Source organism: Aulonocara stuartgranti (genome assembly GCF_965226115.1).
Source record: "Aulonocara stuartgranti genome assembly, chromosome: 18".
Lineage (NCBI taxonomy): Eukaryota > Metazoa > Chordata > Actinopteri > Cichliformes > Cichlidae > Aulonocara > Aulonocara stuartgranti.
The window spans coordinates 35,021,214-35,044,737 of record NC_138954.1 but is presented as its reverse complement, the minus strand read 5'-3'; the positions used below and the strand labels follow the sequence as shown (position 1 = coordinate 35,044,737).

The following is a 23,524-nucleotide window of genomic DNA, read 5'->3' as shown; positions in this document are numbered from 1 at the left end:
CTGTTTAATTCCCAGATGAAAAGCAGAGTTATTTAGATTAAACGTTATGCACTTCTCTACTTGAGTTATAGCACTTACAAGGTTTTCAGAAAACACTGGGATTCAGACGTTTTAGTAGACGCATGGTAGGAATTTTGAAATCTTAGTTGGGCGTCCATGCCGCCTGCTCAGCATCAGCCTTTTACAGCTGAGTAGTTTAAAACACAGAGTTAATCCAGCTACTTCTGTCAGCAGTCACATGGTTTATTTTACGAGTTTCAGTCAGAATTCATTCGAGCAGAGGAAAAGCACTCGTGAAGGTTACAATGATCTTTCAGTGGACTCAACTCTCTGATTCTCCTGTGCCTGCACCTCTTTCACCTCTGCTGTATTTAATCATCAGTAATGACTAAACTTGGGCTCTCTCCTATAGTGTGTCTTTCCCTGTGCTGTTTTCCACTTACTTGTGGGGCCGTTGAGTGTGTCCTCACTAATATGAATGCCATGGAGAAAATATTAGAAAGAGCACAACTCCACAGCATCATCAAAAGTATTGAAACAAAAACTTTGATGGAAGAAACAGCCTACCTGTCTGAGTTCCAGGAGGAGGTTCAGTGTTGAAGGCAACTCCGTTATTCTGTCACGAAGATAAGATATGATGAGACGTAAAACAGGCACTGACCAGATAAACACATGAAAAAGAACGAAGGGTCTTTAGGATGACAGCAAAAACACAGAAGAGACAAAACGAAACGAGTAACGGCTCTAAACACGCTAACATCTCTGTCATGGGCCTGGGTCACATGACCCTGTGTTTTGAGTTTCTTGTGTTTTTATGTCATTTTGTGTTATGGTTTAACCCTTTAAGACCTACCATAGAACCAAGTCTGCCAGAGCTTATATTATATTTTTACATACTGTGGAGCCATTTTTGGGAGCATTTCAAGTTGCTATACATCAATACAACCATTAGAGCCAAAATTCTAATAATATGTCTGCATTAAGTGCATAGTAATTACATTTATTGCAAAAAAGCGTAATAAACTACAAAAAATTTAAAATCGTTTTTGTTTTTTTTAACATATATTTCTAGTTAGAGAAATTTAAGAGGCTTATCCCTCAAAACTGTAAATACAAAAAAGTTGCACAAAATAGTTTCCACAGGAAATTTATTTTGAGTGTCTTCATAGTTTTATTTTTGAAATACACCAATTTTTATATACTGCAGGAAAAACAAAAATAAATATTATAATGCAAATTTGCAAAAAAGCAGCATATGCATCAAAATAAACTATTTCCAGCAGTGCAATATGAGTCCTCAGCATCCCAGAAACGACACAGAAAGTCATGAAGTCAAACATAACTTTTAAAAACACCAGTATAGGCTCATGAGGCCCTGATGGTAAAAAACTACATTTCTGCAAAATGACATCACTTCCGGTTTCGGGCAGGTCATGGCGGACATGTGATAGTTCACACTGACGTCTATTCCAATGTAGGAAGTGTTATGAACAGCTGATCAGATCGGCAAAGCGTGTTTCTGGAATATTATGTTTTTGTTGCTGCAAGAGCTTTTTATGCAGTTTTTGCAAAGCTTTATGTGGAAGGAAACTGTGACCTAGGACAAGCTGATGGCATCAGATGTAAGTACAACTCCTCCGGTTTCATATGCAAAACAAATTATTGCGCTAGCTTACGTGGTTGCAGTGCTACAAGGATTTAAAAGTAATTACGCAAAACGGAGCGTGCCCGCTCTGACCGGCTTTAAAGGGTTAAGGTTCATTTTGTAGTCCTGAGTTTATTCTATGTTAGCTTTTTGCACATTTAGGCTCCCCTTGTGTCTTTGTCCTCTGTGTCCTCTCTGTGTCTGTGTTTATGTGTGTTTGTGTATCCTTGTCTCTTGTTTCCCTCTTCTCTTCCCATCCTTGTGTGTCATTCCACAGTTACATGTATGTGTGTTTACCTGGAGCAAAGCCTGCAGCCTGGATGGTTCCCAGTCTCTCAGATAGAAGAGACAGTCTCTAGGATGATGGGCATGCAGTCCAGACACCGTGCACTGGTCCACTGCACAGGTCTGATGGGAAACAAAAGAGAAAACGACAGCCATTTTTATTTTTCCCCTCAGTCTGCTCACGTAACACTGAAATTAATAAAAATTAAAAAACAAAAGGAAACTGTGACCCTTCACTAAACACTAATAGTGTTTTTAAAAGACAGGACATAAAAATGTGCAACTGAACTTCACACGTGTCATCATTTCGTCCACTTTCCCAGATGAAATACACGCAAAACTAAATTGTAATGAATGCATCAATGCTGGTTTCTGTTTACTGGAAAGATGTTGATGAACTTTTGCACCAAACACCAATGAATTGAACAAACACCGCAGCTGCCAACAGCTGTTTTGAATGTCTCATGTGAAACAGCCAAAAACAAGAAAACAAATCTGTGTGCTGCATTCGTGTCATCAGTGAATTTATGTCGGAGAGCCTTTTCCAAAGCTGCTGAGGTCAAAGGTTGCACCTTCAGAACAAGAAATGCTGTGGCCCAGATCAAACATGAGGATCAGTGCCTCGTCTGCAGCGTTATGAAGTGCTTACTTTTGTTTCAGTGACTCAAGATTTCACACAAAACAAATCAAAAACAGTGTTTTAATGATCACATGCTGCTCTCCTTTTTTAGGGATAAAAAATAAATCTAAGAGAAAATTGCCAAAGTTGTACACGTGTTTTCACTACCCACAGTCTGTGTGAAATAATCAGATGTGGACTGGTTCTTTTTCTACTTCACCTGAGGACTCAAAGTGCTCTATAGAACTGGCCTAATTCACCCACTTACACTCTAATGTGTACATCGGAGAGCAGCGGGGTTAGTACCTTGCAGAAGGGCACTTGCATGCAGACTGTTGCAGCCAGGGACTAAACCACCAGCCTGAGCATTAGTAGATGACTACTCCACACCTCTCTGTCACACATGTATCCTAGGTAGAGTATCACATGGCTCAAATGACTCCTTGGAAAATGACACCATGAAGAGGACTGTATGTGACAGACTTACAGTGTGGAAAGGGTTGTTGCAGCCACTGCAGAACTGGTAACGACACTGTGAGCAGCAGAAATGCATGCAGCCTCCTTTAGACAGCGCATACTGAAAGCGACAGTTAGGACAAGCTAGAAGGAGGGAGGAAGGAGAGGACACACAGGTAGCATTACATTCAAGAAAACCATTTTAGTCTGACGTACTTTCAACACCTTTCCTGACATAAATGAGTTAACTTTACTTATATATACTTGTTACACAGTTAATGTCATGGATCTCAGCACTCGATGACCTTGCTCTGTAAGTTTATATGGCTGAGCTGCTTTGGCTCCTAAACGCTTTCATTTTGTAATAATAGCACTTAAAGCTGATTGTGGAATATTCAGGAGGGAAGACTTTCACCAGCTGACTTGTTTCAGCAGTGGCATCATGTTACAGCATCACACTCAAATTCAGGGAGCTCTTTAGAATAACACAAAGGCAAACTGCATGTCTAGGTGTCATATACCTGTGGCAACAGACTGAGCACACCTGAATTCAAACAGAGGTGCGGCCCAATACCTTTGTTCATATACTGTAACCTTACTCGGTTACACAGCATGGACAGGAGGATAACAACGCATGCATAAATGTGCATGTTTGTGTACTTACACCACAGACCTGTCTGAAACATACATAGACATCATGAGACATAGTTTGCAGAGCAGCAACACAACACAGAGTGCATTATGGGCTGTTCATGGGGCGATCGTGGCTCAAGAGCTGGGAGTTCGCCTTGTAATCGGAAGGTTGCTGGTTCGAGCCCCGGCTTGGACAGTCTCGGTCGTTGTGTCCTTGGGCAAGACACTTCACCCGTTGCCTACTGGTGGTGGTCAGAGGGCCCGGTGGCGCCAGTGTCCGGCAGCCTCGCCTCTGTCAGTGCGCCCCAGGGTGGCTGTGGCTACAATGTAGCTGCCATCACCAGTGTGTGAATGTGTGCGTGAATGGATGGATGACTGGATATGTAAAGCGCTTTGGGGTCCTTAGGGACTAGTAAAGCGCTATATAAATACAGGCCATTTACCATTTACCATAATGCTAAGACAGAGATATGCTCAGCTCTGTAAGTGTTTGGTTTCAGATTTGTACGTCCCACAGAAAGCTTCTCATGGTGGGTTTTTTTGGCCATGGATGAAACAAACTTCACGATGAGTGAAAACAAATGAATATCATATGAAACTGCATTTTATTTTTTCAATACAACATCCTATGACATCACAATGATGCGCCACCGTGACAGGCTCATGTCATCATATAGTAGTTATGATGCTTTAATGATAAAACGTTAAAGTTTGCTCTTGTTTTCCACTTTTATCAGAAAAATTACTGGCAGAAGCCAGGACTAAACACTGAAGTTCACACATGGCATCAATTTGAAAGACTTGAGCTGAGTGTGGTAGCAGGGTTTCGTTTGTGGCTGCACTGCAGCCAGCCCGGAAACACAAAAGATACAGCAAAAGAAGTGTTTGTGACCACCCCTGTGTTGTGTTGTGTTAACCAGCAGCACAAAGCTTGCCATAGTGGCGCTATCAACTACATGATGAGAGATGTTGGACCCACAGCATGTGCAGCCAGTCCAGGCATCGCTGTGAGGTGTGTCAAAGCTACGTAGAGCCATGGCAGTGACTGAGGGCAGAGTCAGGGCTGCGGGTCTCTCCCCTGCCCTCTGGGGAGGCCCAGACAGCAATGCTGAGCCTGCTGTTGCCCTCGTGGGGAGAGTTTGGGAACATCTGCTCCACAAGATCACCGCCGCCGGTTCAAGGGCTGTCAGATGGAGGCAAAGGATCACACGTTTGCCTACGCTTGGAGGCTCCGTGTCATGGCAGCCAGGTAGCTGCAGTCAAACCCTGGGAAGGAGGAAAAGGTGGCTGCTGGAGTTTGTCGTCAAGTACCAACTCATTGAGAAGACAGCAGAATGGGTCCTCGGCCATCGGCCAGGGAGCCTTGATGCAGCAGTGACTTTGGTGGACAACCAACTACTACGGTGGATGGAGGACCCTGGGTGGATACAGTCGTCGGTGGGGAATCTGCCTGTGCCAGCCCCGAGGAGAAGAATCCTCGGCTCTCCTCCAGCACCACCGACTGTTGCGCCCCACAGAAACTCCCTACTGACCTGTTCTCCTCTGCTTCCCCTCTGCAGGTCCTGGGAGCTACAGGCACTGGACCCATCTCACAGGAAGTCACACAGACGACAGGGCAGGAGTGCTGGTGCGGGCATCCACACGGAGCGCCCACTGATGGAGGTGGGACAGGTTTTCCGTGTCACTGGCCTCCCAGCACCTTCCCCTGGCCTGGGAGTGACGTACAACGTTCCAGTAAGGCACCAAAGGGCTGTACACCAGGCTATGGTGGACTCAGGCTGCATGCAGACCTTGGTCTACCAAACTCTGGTTTGACTCTGGGCGTTGTTGGAGAAAGAGTGGGTTTAGATCCCGTGTGTGCAGCCATAGTGCCCGTTGAAATTAGGTACAAGGGCAAAAAGCATGGAGTCAAACCTGCTGTTAGCTCATGCCTGAATCTTGGGAGGTGGGGGCTATGATTTCTGGCTTAGTTCAGTGGGTTCAGGGGTGGGAGGCTGGGTAATGTAGCTCCCATCCATCCAAAGTGTTCCCAGGCCACCCGAGAGATATAATCTCTCCATTGTGTCCTGAGTTTGCCCTGGGGCCCCACTGAGACATGCCACGAGGAGTCATCCTTGTCAGATGCCACTACCACCTCGACTGCCTCAGCTCTGGCCAGTTGGTTAATTATGCCTCCCCTTTCCTTAAGATATGTAGTATGCAGTGGTCCCAGCATACTACATATCTTAACTAGGGGTGCAACGATACACAAACTTCACGGTTCGGTTCGGTTCGATACTTTGGTGTCATGGTTCGATATTTTTTTCAATACAAAAAAAAAATGTTCATGCCTTTTTAATTTGTAATTTATTATAATTATAAATATATATTTTAACTCAAAAGTACAGTTTTTAAATTTAATGTTGCTGAAACAACAAAGTAATAAAAAAAATAAATCTAAGATCGAGAAATCACTCATCTTTGGAAAAGAGAGTTTATTACAGAGAAATGGCTCTTTCCAAAATAAAAGCTGTACTATACACTTCTTCTGGGCTATATTCTCAGCAGCATATTAAACATATCAGGTCCCCATAAGGAGAATCCTGTGCTAACGGCTGTCTAAATGACTCGGGTAAAGTTTGTAGCATGCGTGCTTGTTGTTTTTGTCTGCTTCCACTTGTCTTTGCACTAGGGTGATGTCGGAGTAAATGTGCAGTCATATTCGTCGTGTTCCCACTAGTGCTGTCAGCGTTAATCTGAAATGACGTTAACGCCACAACACGGCAAATCTCCGTTAACGAGCTACCGCGGATCGCCCCGTGCGTGGGGCTGGACGGCCAACACGTTAACGAGCTAACTGCGCTAACGCACTAGTTCCCACCAATGTAATTGAGCATTGCATGGCACATCCAACATACTGTTTTACTTTTGACCTTCAGGGTCATGCTTCACATGAAGACCAAATTAGTTCCAAACGCCAGATCTGAATGAGGGTGGGGGAGGTTCAGTTTGCTATGTTGCTACGAGCTTAGCTTCTGTCTTGCTAGCTTGCGCTGTGCTCAGTGGATCTGCGCTCGACAGTGCAGCCTAGGCGGATAAGTCGAACGCAGATCCACTGAGCTCTCAACACAGACAGCATCGTCAGAAGAAAAGTTGATAAAATAAATTAAACATTTTGTATTGTTCGATACATATGCGTACCGAACCGAAAGCACTGCATCGAACAGTTCAATATCGATACGAGTATCGTTGCACCCCTAATCTTGACCTCTTAAGTACCAACACCCCCAGATACGGGGGCAAAAGCGAGGAGATCGCATTTAGGGTTAGGCATGTATGCTTAAGAGGTTAAGGACAGTCCAGTCAGAGGACTGGAAGTGACAGCTGAAATAACTGGAAACACAAACGCAACAAGCTGACCGCCCCCGTGTTGTGTCGTGTCAGGTGAACCAGCAGCAAATTTTTAGAAAACTTGACCTCTGCCCTTAACCTTAAGGTTGAGGTAACCAGGATTGTCTTGCCTCATTTTCAAGTTATCACATTCACAAACTTGGCTGCCCATGCATCACAGGACTTTAGTGAAGAGGACTCCATGGGTTACGTTTACACAACTAATCAGAGTTTGTGTGTGTTCATATGTGTGTACTTACTGATGCCGTTGTCTCTGAGGTATCCAGCCAGGCCCTGTCTCTGATATTCTGGATCATTCTCTCTTTTCCAGGACTGGAACTGTTCACAGGACAGACCAGCATGCTGAGACTCCCACTGCACACAAACAATGTTTACCAATGAGTACAGAACAGAGCATATAAAAATGAATTACTATTGTAACAGTTACATAGAAAGATATTTATAATCACATAATATTTCATTTTCTTTTAAATTAGAAACATTTATAATATTTATAAAGGCTTGGATTGCACACAAGCACAAGTCTACGAGGACTACTTCACAAAATAAAATATTAGCCCAGGGGTGTCAAACTTATGAGCCCCATCTAGCCCATAATATAATTATATATACATCCCACCACGTGTCACTTATTAACAGCCTGGAGGCAGGGGTGAGACTTTATTTTGATGGGCACACCGTGCTGCCCATTACATTCCTAGACAGACTGGGATCATACCATTAGGTGAAAGAAGGAAGGGGGGGAGTAAGTATAGTGGTACAGCCAGGGTCTTTGAATCAGACGTCGTGCATGAGATCACTCTGCAGCTTGTTGTCTCAGTAAATGATTTCAAATTCTCAGATGAGTCCACATTTCCATCTTTCACTCGCTGCTGCCACATCTCAAGTTTTCTGACAAGTGATGTGAGTTTATCTGCCAGATGTGGGAGCTGAGCGTTTGTGCCCTGCATCTGCACATTCAGTTCATTGAGTTTCAGGAACATGTCACTGAGGTATGCCCGTTTCATGAAAACGTTGTTACAGTTAAATCTGTTGGTAAGATCACTGCCCTCTTCATTCAAAAACATGCAGACCTCCTCTCGAAGTTCAAAGAGCGTGGACGGCACCGTCCCACGTAACAGCAGGTGGAACTCACTGTGATGCAGAGCTGTGGCCGGAGCCCGTTTCTTCACACAGTGAGGAGAAAATCCAGGCTTTCACAGGTCGTGTTTTGATGCAGTTGACTGTGGCGACGACATCACTCATTATGTCATTCAGCTCAGGACTCAGCTGTTTAGACACTAGTGCTTCGCGGTGTATCTTACAGTGCGTCCGCTGCACATTGGGGGAGACGTGTTCGATTAACACTTGCAGCCCTCCTGGCTTCCCAGCCACAGCCGTCTGTGCAGATCCCCACACAGTCCTCGATGTTTTTGAACAGTTTCTCTGCGCTGGCTCTGGCAGGAACTTGTTTGCAGAAAAGCAATTCCTCCCTCAGCATCTTCATCAATGAATCTGACATACGTTATCAGCAAACAGTATTAATTCCTCCGTAACTGTGTGCGGTTTTTCACACGGTGCTCGGTAGGCAACTTTATAGGAGCTGAGCTGAGCATTGCCAGCACAGATGCAGCTTTAGTAAAGAGACACTGTTGAGCAGTTTTTGTCTGAAAAGGTCAGCTGACTTGTCTTTGTGCTCTGGATGTTTTGTCTCCAAGTGGCATCTTAGCTTGTTAGGCTTTTGTCATGGTCCTGGGTCGTGTGACCCAGTGTGTTATGCTTAACCTATTTTGATGTTTATTGTTTGCTTAGGTTCTTTAAGGTAGTCCAGCCCTTTTTGTAATTATGTCACCCTTGCATTACATCTCCCTTGCCCTTCGTGTGTTTATGTCTGTGTGTCTTGTACTGTCAAGTTCATGCTGTCAGTTATGTCACCTCCCCCTGTACTACGTCTCCCCGGTTCATGTCTCATGTTTCCTGTTTTACTTTGAAGGCCTGCATTCACTGTCTGTGTATTCAGCTCACTCCTCCTGTCCTGTCGTTAAGTTCATGTGTGTCAGCTGCGTTCCCATGTGTGGCCACTTCCCCTGATCATCCCTCATGTGTATTTAGTCTCTGTGTTTCTTACAGTCTGTGTCGCGTCGTCTGTGTTATCTCCCCTACCCCTTGTCATAGTTTCCCAGCCTTAACTAGTCCTAGTTTGTACTTTGTTTAGCCATAGTTTTCCCAGTCTATGTTCAGGTTTTCCCTCAGTTGCTTTGCTGCCTTGTTCCTTAAGTTTTCGGCCCTAAATAAAGGCTCGCCTTCTGTTAAGTCCGGTTTTTGTGTCCTCACCTCTGTTTGCTCTTGGGTCCTCCACTCACTCCACACGGTCTGCCCCGGTGGCCTGTGACAGCTTTAAACTGTCACAAGCTTGCACTTTAAGACAGACGACACACTGCTGCCTCTCCTCATCACCCACCGCTGTGCAGGTGAAGCCAAAGGCGAGATATGCTTTATCATATTTTATAGTCTTTGGCTTGGAAGCAAATTTGATGATGCTTCATCCCCGTCAAAACCCGTCCATTATGCTAGCAAGGCCCAAGCATTCTTTTTTCTTTCTTTATTCATACCAGCCCCCCCCCATATCGCACACTGTTATTATGTTTTCCCCACTATGAGGGGGAAATGTAATGATTCCTTCAGTTTCGTATTTTTGGACTATTTAGGACATAACTTTAATGTTAAGGTTCTTAAAAGAGTTGTGAAGAGCAGATGTGCTTGGAATATCATATTTTTATGGCTTAACAAATGGATAAGACTGCAGCTCTGCAGAAAAAGTGAAACCAAACATAAAGTGGTAAGAAAACAAGAATACACAAAGAGAAACTTACAGGCTTTTTACAGTGAGCACAGAAACTGTTTCGACATTGAAAACAGGTGACCTTCAACTGGTCTCCATCATAGATGAATCCATATGAGCACTGAGGAGAACAAACACGAGAAGGGAAAGGAGAGGACAAGATAGAAATTTCATTGTACAATAACACTATAACGCAATCATAGTCCATGAAAATGACTTCTTGTATTCGGTTGAGTTGTTTAAGTAAAAAGGTGTTTTTAATTAAATCATTTCAATGGATCTTGAAAGCTCCATGACACAGAGTGCACAGACTCTCATGTAGTTACCAAGCACTCTGCAAGCAAGAACACAGGGTAAGATTAATTCATTCATTACAGCCTTTTCAAAATAAATTGCTGAACTAATAACTGGCAATGAGTCAGTCATATTGTTGAGGAAGAATTTTGTCCCACTCTTTGCAGAATTGTTTTAATTCAGCCACATTGGGGTGTGTGAGCATTTTTAAAGGTTATGCCAAATAGGAACATTTTTCTTCATTTGTAGATACTGACCCTGTGCACGAGAAAATGCTAACTTCCTGGTTTGAGACCGGATGTGGGGTTGTATATTTCCGGTAGCTTTACTTTGCGGTCAATCGCTACTGCGAAGATATCCTCCAAAACCATGTCCAAAACTCGAAAACGGAAAGATTGCGTTAAGTTACAAAGAGCAGAGGTGGGAACACTCACCGCTGTTGTGTTATACAAAATCTAATGATCAGTTTTGATGTTTAAAGCGTTTAGATCGATCAGTTGTTTACATCACTCAACACAAGCAGAACTGCATCACTGCAGCAGAAGACACATCGTCCACATTCAGAAGCACATCTCTGTATAGTGACTGGTCTCATGATTTAAACAGGCAAATGTTCAGCATTCAAACTACAGGTGAAGAATAGTCAAACCAGATGTTTCCCCCATAATGTCGAGATCAGCTAGTCAAGTACACACCTACACAGCATATTAACAAACCGTGAAAAAAGCCACACAAAAAAATGAATGACTGCTGGTAAAGGTTTCTATACATTAGTATGTACGAAGGGTATGTTGTGACTTGCCTTCAAAATTACAGTGGTCCCTCGCTATAACGCGGTTCACCTTTCACCTCGCTGTTTCGCAGATTTTTTAGTGCAAGTTTGCACGTTTTTTTTTACGTCACATTGTGTCCTGCGTCCTGATCGCTGCAGACGATCTCCTCCGTGACGTCTCTCCTGTACAGTACAGAATCGCTGCATCGATCGCTAGCAGTGTGACTCTGAAGTGCAGTACTGTATGTCCACGATGTCCACCAAACGTTTTGCACCGTCAAAAAATAAAATCGGCTACTTGATTTCACCTATCCTGGTTATTTTTAGAACATAACACCCGCGATAAACGAGGGACAGCTGAGAAATATAACATTTGAATCCCTTTTCTCTTTTGCTCTGAGGCGCGGGGAAAAAATATCAACAAGTCGATGAACATCATTTACAGATATATTGGGTAAATGCCCGAGACATCTATAGAAATGTAAATCGCCGCTTGATTCATTCATTTGCTAAACTTGTTTTGGACCGTAAACCAGGCGCGAATAGGACACCGGAAACAAAGCTCCCCACAGGAGTTTCCGCACCGGAAGTAGCATATGCTAACGTGCACATAGTCCATTGGCTCTCATTATGGTTTACTGGAGTCCCAGTGCCTCTGAAATGGTTCTGTACCCTGTTCCAGACTGACAGACATCAGTGACTTTGTTTCTTACCTGCTTTCCTTCTCATTTTTAACCCTGTCATGTCTAGTACAGAAATTGGGGAAGAGGTAAATATTTTTCCCAGCACTGGAGTTACATATAGTCTGTTTTGCATCTGTGTCACGGACTCTGAAGTTAGTGTTCATCCTCCAGCTTCACTGTGTTTATGTCATGCTAAAATAGCTGTGTCGCTAGTGATCACGTAGCACATCATCATGTACCAGCTAGCCAAACTTCAGTAACCCTACAAACGTCACTGCTGTTTAGTTTAATGTCTTCATTTATGTTGGAAGTGATAACAGAGCTGTACGTTTGAATTTGTTTCTGAACTCCCTCAGTCAGGACATGCTATATTGTATTTAGATGGAAGCTAGCGAGCTAACTTCCTGCTAACTTCTAACTCTGTCAAATGTCATAAATTCCGTTTTCATGGATGCCTGGATGTTAAACTCAATTGTTACACCTGGTAGAGCAGAACGCTGATCATTTTATTACAGATGGAAGAATTTAGACAATTTTTCAACTCTCAGTGATGCCGCAGTGATCATTTGACCTATGAACCTGCAGCAGAGTTTGGGCCCAGGCACGGCTAATGACGTCAGACTTAAAGACTATAGCTTCCATCTGGGAAAAGTGAGCTCTTCACTGGTCACCAATTCAATTTCAAAGTTTGCAAAACTACTTACTGCACTATTGTTTCATATAAAGAAAATTGAATCTTTAACACATGTGAAGCATCAATAATCCAAAAACGTGTACTCAAACTTGCATCACTTTTAAATAGAAATTAAGTAATTACATTAAGTAATTTGTTCATTGAGATTTTGTTGCAAATATTGATCCTGTACTCACGTGACAGCACCAGAGAAATTTGGGGTCCTTGATTAAAGCCTGCTCTGTCAGCTTCTTGTGAAAAAGCTCGTAGACTTCTGGCTCTAGACACTCTCGCAGCTGTGAAGACCAAGTTTTAGAACGTTAACTTCACAGAATGTACATGTAAAGACTGATTTACCTGTCACGACTAGTCCTGTTCTTCCTGTAAAAATATTTGTACAGAGTAGAAGATCTCTGGAAGATCTTCACCAAGTATGGTGTCGGTCACTCTTTCCCAGGTTTTACTCATACTGCAAACAATGCGTTGTATGTTTGTCACTCTTAAATATGAACACCTTTAATAAAATAACACAAGTAAAGACAAAATGCCGTTTCTAAGTGACGTGTTTCTTATTAAGAGGAAAAAAATCCAGACATACGGCGGTGGGTGAAAAAACTCTTGCCCCCTAATAACTGGTTGAGGCAAAAACTGCAATCAGGAGTTTCAAATAAGTTGTTAGGATGCCTGGGTCGTTGTCCCAGGGTTTTTGAGTTTATTATATTATTTATTATTTCTAGTCTTGCTTTCTTTGAGTTCTGTCTTATGGTTTATGTCTGTCTTCTCTAGTTGCTCTGTCTCCCCTGTCAGCTGTATCCCCTTGTCTAGTTGGCGTCTCTGTGTATCCTTAGTTGCTATATCCCCGTGTCCAGTCAGTGTCTGTGTCTGCCCTGGTCCCACGTCTCTGTTCCCTCTGTTGCAGTGCGTGCGAGTCTGTGTCTTTAGTTCAGTTTGTGTCATGTTTCCTGTTTTATTTTGAAGGTCCTTGTCTGAGGTTAATGTATCTGGTTTTGCTTCCCCTTGTCTCGTTAGGCCTGATTTGCCCCAGCTGTGTTTCCCTCCTGTTATTCATTCCCAGATTGCTCCCTCTGTGTATTTAAGCCCTGTGTTTCTCGGTGTCTGTGTCGCGATTTACCGTTTATTTTGCTGTGTGTTCTGTCAGTCCTCTGGTTTAAGTTTAGTTTGATTTTTTCCAGTTATGTTATATTTTGAGTTTTACATTAAAGCTGTTTTGAGTTCACGACTGTCTCCGGAGTCTGCACCTTGGGTCCTATTCCTGTCTGAACACAGCCACACATAACATAACTGGCATGAGTCGTTAACAGCGCTGTGGAGGAATTTCGGCCCACTTGTCTTTGCAAAATTGTTGTAATTCAGCCAAACTGGAAGGTTTTTGAGATTGAACCTTTTTAAGGTCGTGCCATGGCATCGCAATCATGTTCAGATCAGAACAGTGACTCCAAAGTCTTCATTTTGTTTTTCTTCAGCGACTCTGAGGTGGACTTGCTGGTGTGTTTCGGATCATTGTCCTGCTGCAGAACAGAAGTGCACTTCAGCTTGAGGTCATGAACAGATGGCTGGACATTTTCCTCCAGGATGTTTTGGTAGACAGCAGAGTTCATGGTTCCATTTACCACAACAAGTCTTCAGGTCCTGAGGCAGCCCCAGACCATCACACTACCACCACCATATTTTACTGTTGGTGTAATGTTCCTTTTCTGAAATGCTGTGCTACTTTCACTCCAGATGAAATGGCACATCACACTTTCCAAAAAGTTAAAGTTTTGTCTTGTCAGTCCGGAGAATATTCATCAATCATCAAGATGTTTTCTGGCAAAACTGAGACGAGCCTTTATGTTCCTATTGAGTCAGTCCTGGTGTAACTTTGGTCAGCCGGCCACTCCTGGAAAGGTTCACCACTGTTCCATGTTTTCACCATTTCTATGTTTTTATACTTGTTTTTTATACAAGAGATATCAATTACTTATGTTCTCATTTGTTCCTGAATTTCCTTGGATCACAGCAGGATGTCTGGTCCTGTTTAAGTCTTATTTAAGAGATTTCTTAAAGTGCTTTTAATTTTTAATCACTTTTTCCACACAGGGCCACAATAATAATAATTATTATTATTATTATCATAACAATAATACTAACACCCTCATTTTGTGTTTACTTGTGTCATCTTTGTCTAATATTTAAATTTGTATGATGATCTGAAATATTTCAGTGTGACAAACATACAAAAAATAGGACCTCAGGAATGAGGCAAACACCTTCTCACACCACTGTGAATAAAAACTGGTGCTGACAGTCACAATCACAGGTATTAATATAATATTAATACTTCATTTCACCCTTTGTCTCCAGTAATAGAAATATAAAGATTCCAGACCTCAACACTGATTGTAACGCACTAACTCTAACACAGGTGTTCCACAGACTGACCTGGACATGCACTGCATTAGGACATAATGATATGACCAAAATGAAAGTGATTACTACCCCTCTCTTACAATATTACTCTCATGAATGTAAAAAAATCGGAATAAAAATTAAAGTTCTGTATAATTAGTAAGCCTAGAAAAACAATATTGCAATAACTAAAGATACATGTCGTGTACATGTTCAGGTTTTTGATATTTTATGGGCAGAACTATAATCGATGACATAAATAATAATCTGAGAAAGGAATGAAAATATGTTTTACTGTTAAACAGGAGAAAAAACATAATCAGTCCCTCCAAAACTTGCAGGAAACAGCATTTTGAAACTGCTGCTCAGCAGCCTGTAATTCATTTTCAACCCAAACAGCAAAGTTAGATGTTGTTTGTCAACTGAATTTTCTGGCAACCAAACGTTTGTGTACAAGAATGTTGGTACATTAACCTCTTGTATATTTTGTACATTGTCCAAAATATTGGATTGGAAATAAACTCAAAGAAGTAGAGACACTAAATCGTACCCTGCTCAGCTAACAGCTAACAGAGTGAAGCCAATGTTCTGCTCATTAATATAACATCAAGACATTTAATCCATTTTAGAAAAGCTCTGCAGCGAAACAACAACTGAGCAAAGAAAAAACAAAAAAATGCAGTTCATTGTTTTACTGAACTGTAAGTGATGGCAGGCTTTATAGTTGTGGTTGACAAGATGACAATGTAGCAGTCAGAGAGAGGAGAGACATTCTCATTCCTTTCCCGGTTTATTTGCTTCCTACCTGGATGTCCAGGGTGGAGAAGTAGCTGTTGAGGTGTTCGGGGTCATTGATGTCAGGCTCCCAACAGACTGGACACACCATGTCTCTGATGTGTTTGTCCCTTACAGCGATGGTAAAGTGCTGCTGAAAACAACCACAGCACACAGAGCACTGACACGACGTGAGAGACTGCATCTGAGAAGGGGAGGTGGGAGGAAGTAGAAAATCAAGAAATGGAAATCATTCAGAAAATTATTTAGTGACTCAAAAGCATCTGTCAAGTAACCCTAACTTTGCTGTGAGGGAAAACCGAGAGGCAGATGGGACATTCTTTGGCGAGCACTCGCTTGATAAATTCCCTGTCGTGGGACTCTTGCACTGCCTGCACCACATCTTCTAGGGAATAGGGGGCGCTGTGCTCCAGAAGAAGCGACAATGCCAGCTCACAGCGACCCCAGCTGGGTAGATCGTAGACTGCTAGAAGCCACCGACATACACGCTGAAAAAACAATAAAATCATGTTAAAATAGACTTCACATTTTCTACCAGTAATGCCAAACATGGTGTCTTTGTAAAGTACTGTGTAACAGTTGCAAGTCACTCCTCATTTCTGTGAAGAGAAGCCTGAAGGCTTCTCTTCACTGGCTTCCTGTTAAATCTGGAGTCTTAAATAACTAATCCCCAAAAGTGGATTTTGTTCATCTGGACGTAGCGTTTTCAGTGGGAGAAATAATTTGTTACTCATCCAAATGACTTCTTCAGTCTCAGCTGACTGATCCAGCTAAATCCAGTGGAGTGGTTTGGTTTAAACTAGATTAAAGCCAACAATGGTCTTAAAAAATTCTATATTTTAAAATAAAATGATCTCCTCCTTGAATCGCTACCTTATCGTGGTGGAGGGGTTTGTGTGTCCCAGGGATCCCAGGGGCTATGTTGTCTGGGGGCTTTTGCCCCCTGGTAGGGTCTCCCATGGCAAATTGGTCCTGGGTGAGGGACCAGACAAAGAGCGATTCAGAAGACCCTTATGAAAAGAATATCGAGGGAACAGTTTAACCTGCCCGGGATAGGGTTACCGGGGCCCCGCCCTGGAGCCAGGCCCGGGGAGGGTGCCCGAGGGCGAGCGTCTGGTGGCCGGGCCTTAGTCCATGGGGCCCGGCCGGGCACAGCCCGAAGAGGAGACATGGGCCCATCCTCCCGCAGGCCCACCACCCGCAGGAGGCGCGCCATAGGGGTCGGGTGCATTGTGTGCCGGGTGGCGGCCAGGAGCGGAGGCCCTGGCGGACTGACCCCCGGCTGCCAAGACTGGCAATAGGGACATGGAATGTCACCTCTCTGGTGGGGAAGGAGCCTGAGTTAGTGCGTGAGGTTGAGAGGTACCGGCTAGATATAGTCGGGCTCACCTCTACGCATGGCTTGGGCTCTGGAACCAGTCCCCTAGAGAGGGGCTGGACTCTGTCTCAGTCTGGAGTTGCCCCTGGTGAGAGGCGGCGGGCTGGGGTGGGTATTCTAATATCTCCTCGGCTTGCTGCCGGTACGTTGGGGTTTTTCCCGGTGGACGAGAGGGTTTGTTCCCTGCACCTTAGGGTCGGGGAACGGGTCCTGACTGTCATCTGCGCTTATGCTCCGAGTTCGGAGTACCCAGCCTTCTTAGAGTCCCTGGGGGCGGGGGGGGGGGTGCTGGATGGAGGGTGCTCCACCTGGAGACTCTGTTGTCCTGCTGGGAGACTTCAATGCTCACGTGGGTAACGACAGCGAGACCTGGAGGGGCGTGATTGGGAGGAACGGCCTCCCTGATCTGAACCCGAGCGGTGCTTTGTTATTGGACTTCTGTGCTAATCACAGTTTGGCCATAACGAACACCCTGTTCGAACATAAGAGTGTCCATAAGTGCACGTGGCACCAGGACGCTCTAGGCCGTAGGTCGATGATCGATTTTGTAATCGTATCACCAGACCTGCGACCATATGTTCTGGACACTCGGGTAAAGAGAGGGGCTGAGCTGTCAACTGATCACCACCTGGTGGTGAGTTGGATCAGGTGGCGGGGGAGGACGCTGGACAGACCTGGTGCACCTAAACGCGTAGTGAGGGTGTGCTGGGAACGTCTAGCAGAGGCCCCAGTCCGCGAGATCTTCAACGCACACCTCCGGCAGAGCTTCAACAGCATTCCGAGGGAGACTGGGGACATTGAGTCCGAATGGACCATGTTCAGCGTCTCCATTGCCGAAGCTGCTGCATTGAGCTGCGGCCGCAAGGTGGTTGGTGCCTGCCGTGGTGGTAATCCCCGAACCAAATGGTGGACACCAGAGGTGAAGGGAGCCACCAGGCTGAAGAAGGAGTCCTATCGGGCTTGGTTAGCCTGTGGGACTCCGGAGGCAGCCGACAGGTATCGACAGGCCAAGCGGAATGCGGCTCGGGCAGTGGCTGAAGCAAAAACTCGGGTGTGGGAGGAGTTCGGAGAGGCCATGGAAAAAGACTTTCGGACTGCCTCGAAGAGATTCTGGCAAACCGTCAGACGTCTCAGGAGGGGAAAGCGGTGCTCTACCTGCACTGTGTATAGTGCTGGCGGAGCGCTGCTGACGTCGACTGAGAAAATTGTCAGGCAGTGGAAGGAATACTTCGAGGACCTCCTTAATCCCACTGACACGTCTTCCGAAGAGGAAGCAGAGTCTGGGGATGAGGGGAATGACCCGCCAATTTCCGGGGGCGAGGTCACTGAGGCAGTTAAACAACTCCTTGGTGGCAGAGCCCCTGGTGTTGATGAGGTCCGCCCCGAGTTCCTGAAGGCTCTGGACGTTGTAGGGCTGTCCTGGTTGACACGCCTCTGCAATGTTGCGTGGAGATCAGGGGTAGTACCTGTGGACTGGCAGACCGGGGTGGTGGTCCCCATCTTTAAGAAGGGGGACCGGAGGGTGTGTTCCAACTACAGGGGGATCACACTCCTCAGCCTCCCTGGGAAAGTCTATGCCAGGGTGCTGGAAAGGAGAGTTCGTCCGCTAGTCGAACCTCGGATACAGGAGGAACAATGCGGTTTTCGCCCTGGTCGCGGAACACTGGACCAGCTCTTTATCCTCTCGAGGATACTTGAGGGTGCATGGGAGTTTGCCCAACCAGTCTACATGTGTTTTGTGGACTTGGAGAAGGCATTCGACCGTGTCCCTCGGGGTGTCCTGTGTGAGGTGTTGCGGGAGTATGGGGTGTCTGGCCCATTGCTACGGGCCATTCGATCCCTATACAACCGTTACAAGAGCTTGGTTTGCATTGCCGGCAATAAGTCGGACTCGTTCCCGGTGGGTGATGGGCTCCGCCAGGGCTGCCCTTTGTCTCCGGTTCTGTTCATAATTTTTATGGACAGGATTTCTAGGCGCAGCCAAGTGGCGGAGGGCTTTCGCTTTGGTGGCCTCAGAATCTCATCTCTGATTTTTGCGGATGATGTGGTTCTGTTGGCTTCATCGGGTGAGGGCCTCCAGCTCGCACTGGAACGGTTCGCAGCCGAGTGTGAAGCAGCGGGAATGAGGATCAGCGCCTCCAAATCTGAGGCCATGGTTCTCAGCCGGAAAAGGGTGGAGTGCCCACTCCGGGTCGGGGATGAGTTTCTGCCCCAAGCGGAGGAGTTCAAGTATCTCGGGGTCTTGTTCGCGAGTGATGGGAGAAGGGAGCCGGAGATCGACAGATGGATTGGGGCTGCAGCTGCAGTAATGCGGACGCTGCACGGGTCCGTCGTGGTGAAGAGGGAGCTGAGTGTAAAAGCGAAGCTCTCAATTTACCGGTCGATCTACGTCCCTACCCTCACCTATGGCCACGAGCTGTGGGTAGTGACCGAAAGAACGAGATCGTGGATACAAGCGGCAGAAATGAGCTTCCTCCGAAGGGTGGCTGGCCTCTCCCTTAGAGATAGGGTGAGAAGTTCGGCCATCCGGGAGGGGCTCAGAGTAGAGCAGCTGCTGCTCCACATCGAAAGGAGCCAGCTGAGGTGGTTCGGGCATCTGGGTGAGGTGTTCCAGGCATGTCCCACCGGGAGGAGCTTGTGAATCATGATTCACGAGTCAGTAAAGTGATTCTCAAGTATTGAACGATTCGTTCATGATTCGCACGTCACTATTTGAGAGTGAGAGTGACACACCGAGAGCCGGTCTGCAGATGTCTGTGAGCACACAGAGCAGAGATCTGAGCGAGAGGGGCTGTTATTGTGTGTGTGTGGATAATAGCAAACACAGAAATTAATTTTGTTCACTCGAATCGACTTTTCTGCACTGAAAATCATTTTCTCCTCAAAATACAACATTTGCACTTGCATTTTTTTTATACATGCACTCACAATAGAGACACAAAAATAACGCTGTAGAGTTTTTCCTTCCCACTGTCACCAAGCACTACTCATAGAGGGTTTTCTCTGTATTACTGTAGGGTCTTTGGCTAAGCACCTTGAGGCAAATGTTGTTGTGATTTGGAGCTATATAAATGAAAGTGAACTGAACTGGACCTTAACACTGAAAATGGTCAAGAACAAGGACAGGACTGAAAATGAGCGAAATAACAGCAATGTCCAAAGAAAACCTTTAAATGGCCTTCAGAAAGACAATGACCACTTTAAAAAATGCCAAGAAATCCCGACTCCTTGGAAGCAAAATATAAAGAAATGAGGATGACCCATTTGAAAAAAACCTACAAATTCCAAAATAAAAATCCCCGGTGTGGCCATAAACTAAAGATCTGGGCTTTAAACTGGCCCCAGCGTAAACCAGTGAGTGACATCACACGGCTGTGGTTTTACCTGCTTGTCAGGATGGTGGATATCGACAGGAGGCTCAGGTTTCTCACTCCAGATGCGTTTGTGGAAGGGCTCCAGAAGTGGTCGTTGTAGCAACGCCAAGGCTCCTCTTACCTCACCACCACTCTGCCGTAAAACCTCATGACAGTGACTTTCATCACTAAAGCCGAGTGCACACAGCTCCTTTACCTGATAGGATAGAATGAAGAAATATAATTGAATGTCTACACAGAGGGTGGAGTCATGAAATATCAGGGAACAATGCTAAACGTTTGACCAAACATCACCTTGGCGAGTCGGTCTCTCAGAGCTTGTCTGGCAGCTCTCTCTGTGTCACCCCCTGCTGTAAGCCAGGCTTGTTTAGCTTCTGCTCTGGAAAGCTGGATCACACTTTCTGTTTCTGCAAGATCTACCACTTTGCCAGCCTCCTTGGTGAGATCCTGTGTTATGTTATTCTGTGTAGCAGGACAGTTTCACTTTCAGAAAACACAGAACTATAGTCAGAGTGATTTGTCAGGTTTAACAGGAGGTTACTGACTTTGTCTTCAGTTGAGGTCTTATCTGAAAATGACTGAAAGGACGATGTCGCCACCAACATCCTGATCTGGTCTAAAAGCAGGGGAAGTTCAGTCTTTAACCACTTGCAGGGCAGGATGTTGCTGTCCCCAGCTACCCTCATGCTTGTGTATACTTCCTCTGGACTCACTCCTTTCTTCTCCCCATGCTGACACAGACATGAAGATCAAACGAACTTGTGTTAAGACTAGAGATGGACCGATCCGATATTACGTATCGGTATCGGTCCGATACTGACGTCAATTACTGGATCGGATATCGGAGAAAAATAAAAAAGTGTAATCCGATCCATTAAATATCAAAAAAGCACCTCACAAAACTTGCGACATGGCGTAACTCGGCTCATAACCGTAGCACATCGCAGCAGAACGGGTCACGTGATAGAGCGGCTGTGTGTATTTGCAGCCTCGCTAGCAATCCGGCATTTCATCTCCGAGGAAGTGATCCCAGAGAGAAGTAAAGCAAGTGTGTAAGTTCATCTCTGAGTGTTTGTAAAGCATTCCAGCGTTAAGTTTAACAACCAATATATGGAGCGACTGCCTCTTCTCTCTCCTGCTGCTACTTCAATCGAAACTGATCAATGATCAGCTGATCGGCTTTTCTGTCGCGAGTCCGTCTCTCTTGTTTGTTTATTGTTCACTTTGCGCCAGAAAGAGGAAACCAGCGGCTGAACAACAGCAGCACGTTTTAGCTTGATCAGCTGTTGTTAGAATTTATTTATTATTACTTTCTACTCCAGGATCTTTTTCTACGTAGCTGACGCTGGTAACTGTGCAGGGGCGGATCTAGCAAAGTTTAGCCAGGGGGGCCGATAGGGCATGAACAGGGAAAAGGGGGCACAAAGACATACTTTTCTTTCTTATTCTCATTTAAAATGTCTAGCTTTTAATAAATAATTATCCGAATCTTACACCCAAAGTTTTAATCTGATGTAAAATGTATAGAAGTCTATTACTGTATATAGTAACTATTAAGTCTAATATACCCTAGTAAGCTATAGTACTTTTTCCTTTGGAAAGATACCATCTGTGCAGTCTGCAGTTCTGTTAAAGAAAGATGTTGAATCTATTTAATTGTTCTTGAAAAATAATTGATTTCTGTGTATTTTTTTTTAAAACTGCATCAAATTATAGTTGTTTACGCCAATTAAGCATTATGAGGTGGGGGGTGGTTCCCTTTTTTTTTTTTTTTTTTTTTTTGCTGGGAGTTTGCAACCCTATTAGTTAGGTTGCTTAATATTTCTGCTAAGTACTCTTCAAAATACCAGAATAGGGAGGATGGAGCAGGTTTAAGTTTATTAGATTGATCAGTTTTGCTGAACTATGAAATATTTTGGGTGCAGTGTATTTTTTACATACAGGTTTAACAGAATAGCTTTAGTGTGTTTTTTTTTTTAACTTGAGTATGAACTTATACAAAAAGCAGCAAGATATTAAAAAAACAGTTTTATTGATTAAAAAATACACTATATCGGATTCATATCGATATCGGCAGATATTCAAATTTATGATATCGGTATCGGTATCGGACATAAAAAAGTGGTATCGTGCCATCTCTAGTTAAGACATGAAAAGAATTCTGTATGCAGATATAATGACAGTACGGTGACTTGCTCTGATTAGTTGAATCAGCTTTAGCCCCTCCTCCTTTATCAAATTCTGCCTCCAGGAGTCCAGATCTTCAGGAGCAGGTTCCTTCGGTTTGATCGGCAGAGCAGGGACACGTCTAACAGGAGAGGGAGGGCGGAGCTTCACTGGCAGCGGTGCAGGCTCTGGGCGAGCCAGGTCACACATCTCACACACCATAGCCGGAGAGTAGTTCAGATATGTGCAGAACTGACACACCCACTGGAGCAGAGTTACAGGAAGAGAGTCACTAACCACGGTGAACCATACTTGCCAACCTTGAGACCTCAGAATTAGGGAGACATTGGGGAGGGGGGCGTATATATATATATATAAAAAACATGAATTTTACAGTGTTTATTTAACGGAGAAAATAACTTAAATAAGTTAAAAATAATTTTAAGTTATCTTAAGTGACTTATATATCATGTTTAACCTGAGTAGACCGCGGGGGGTCTGAAAACGATGTGCTGGGAGTTCGCTGTTCTCTCCGGCTCAGATATTTGAAGTTTACTCAGCTACATTCTCGCCTGAAAATATGTTAAAAGTTTATTTTACGACCCAGAAAGAGTAACAAGAGTAATATTGAAACTAAGTCGCTGCCGCCATTGTTGGAAATCGGAATTGGAATTGGCTGAAATCTGGGATATGGTTTTTTAATTTTGTTGTCCCGGTGGAAAATCGGGAGGAATGGTGGCTTGGGGAAATTTTTGGGAGGGGCACTGATATTCAGGATTCTCCCAGAAAAATCGGGAGGGTTGGCATGTATGCGGTGAACAGCCACAGCATTAAACGGCTGATGAAGAGTTATGATCAGGAACGATAATCATATCTAACTCACACTATTAAAGCCTCAAAATTACAACCGTAAACCTGACAGTGATCACTCACCTCTGTACATGTAAATTATTGTACTGTAGTGTAGGTCTCGGTACAGGCATGAAATGTGGGGCCTGCCTGGAAGCCCCACTATGGGGCCTGGGTGGGGCCCCTGTAGGGAAGCTCCTGTCTACAGTATGAGCATGTGGCACTTCATACTGGCATACTGGGGTGGCTGTAGCTCAGGAGGTACAGCAGGTCATCTACTGA

The 23,524-nt window shown here is 44.6% G+C and overlaps 1 protein-coding gene across 4 annotated transcripts in view; it reads right to left on the bottom strand.

Moving 5' to 3' along the window:
- Positions 1-23,524, bottom strand: part of rnf31 (ring finger protein 31) — a 58,876-nt gene that overhangs the window by 8,102 nt on the left and 27,250 nt on the right. For 3 of the 4 annotated variants that reach the window (XM_082514008.1, XM_082514007.1, XM_082514009.1), the window contains 12 exons: positions 22,424-22,657; positions 20,773-20,958; positions 20,522-20,689; positions 20,238-20,423; positions 15,757-15,963; positions 15,486-15,659; positions 12,469-12,567; positions 9,881-9,970; positions 7,268-7,382; positions 3,037-3,149; positions 1,943-2,053; positions 568-616 (listed from right to left, as the gene is read on the bottom strand). In XM_082514008.1, the coding sequence (XP_082370134.1) occupies positions 568-616; positions 1,943-2,053; positions 3,037-3,149; positions 7,268-7,382; positions 9,881-9,970; positions 12,469-12,567; positions 15,486-15,659; positions 15,757-15,963; positions 20,238-20,423; positions 20,522-20,689; positions 20,773-20,958; positions 22,424-22,657 (1,732 nt within the window). Of the gene's footprint in view, positions 1-567; positions 617-1,942; positions 2,054-3,036; positions 3,150-7,267; positions 7,383-9,880; positions 9,971-12,468; positions 12,568-15,485; positions 15,660-15,756; positions 15,964-20,237; positions 20,424-20,521; positions 20,690-20,772; positions 20,959-22,423; positions 22,658-23,524 lie in introns of those variants that run through there. The other variant, XR_014272811.1, reaches the window with a different exon arrangement.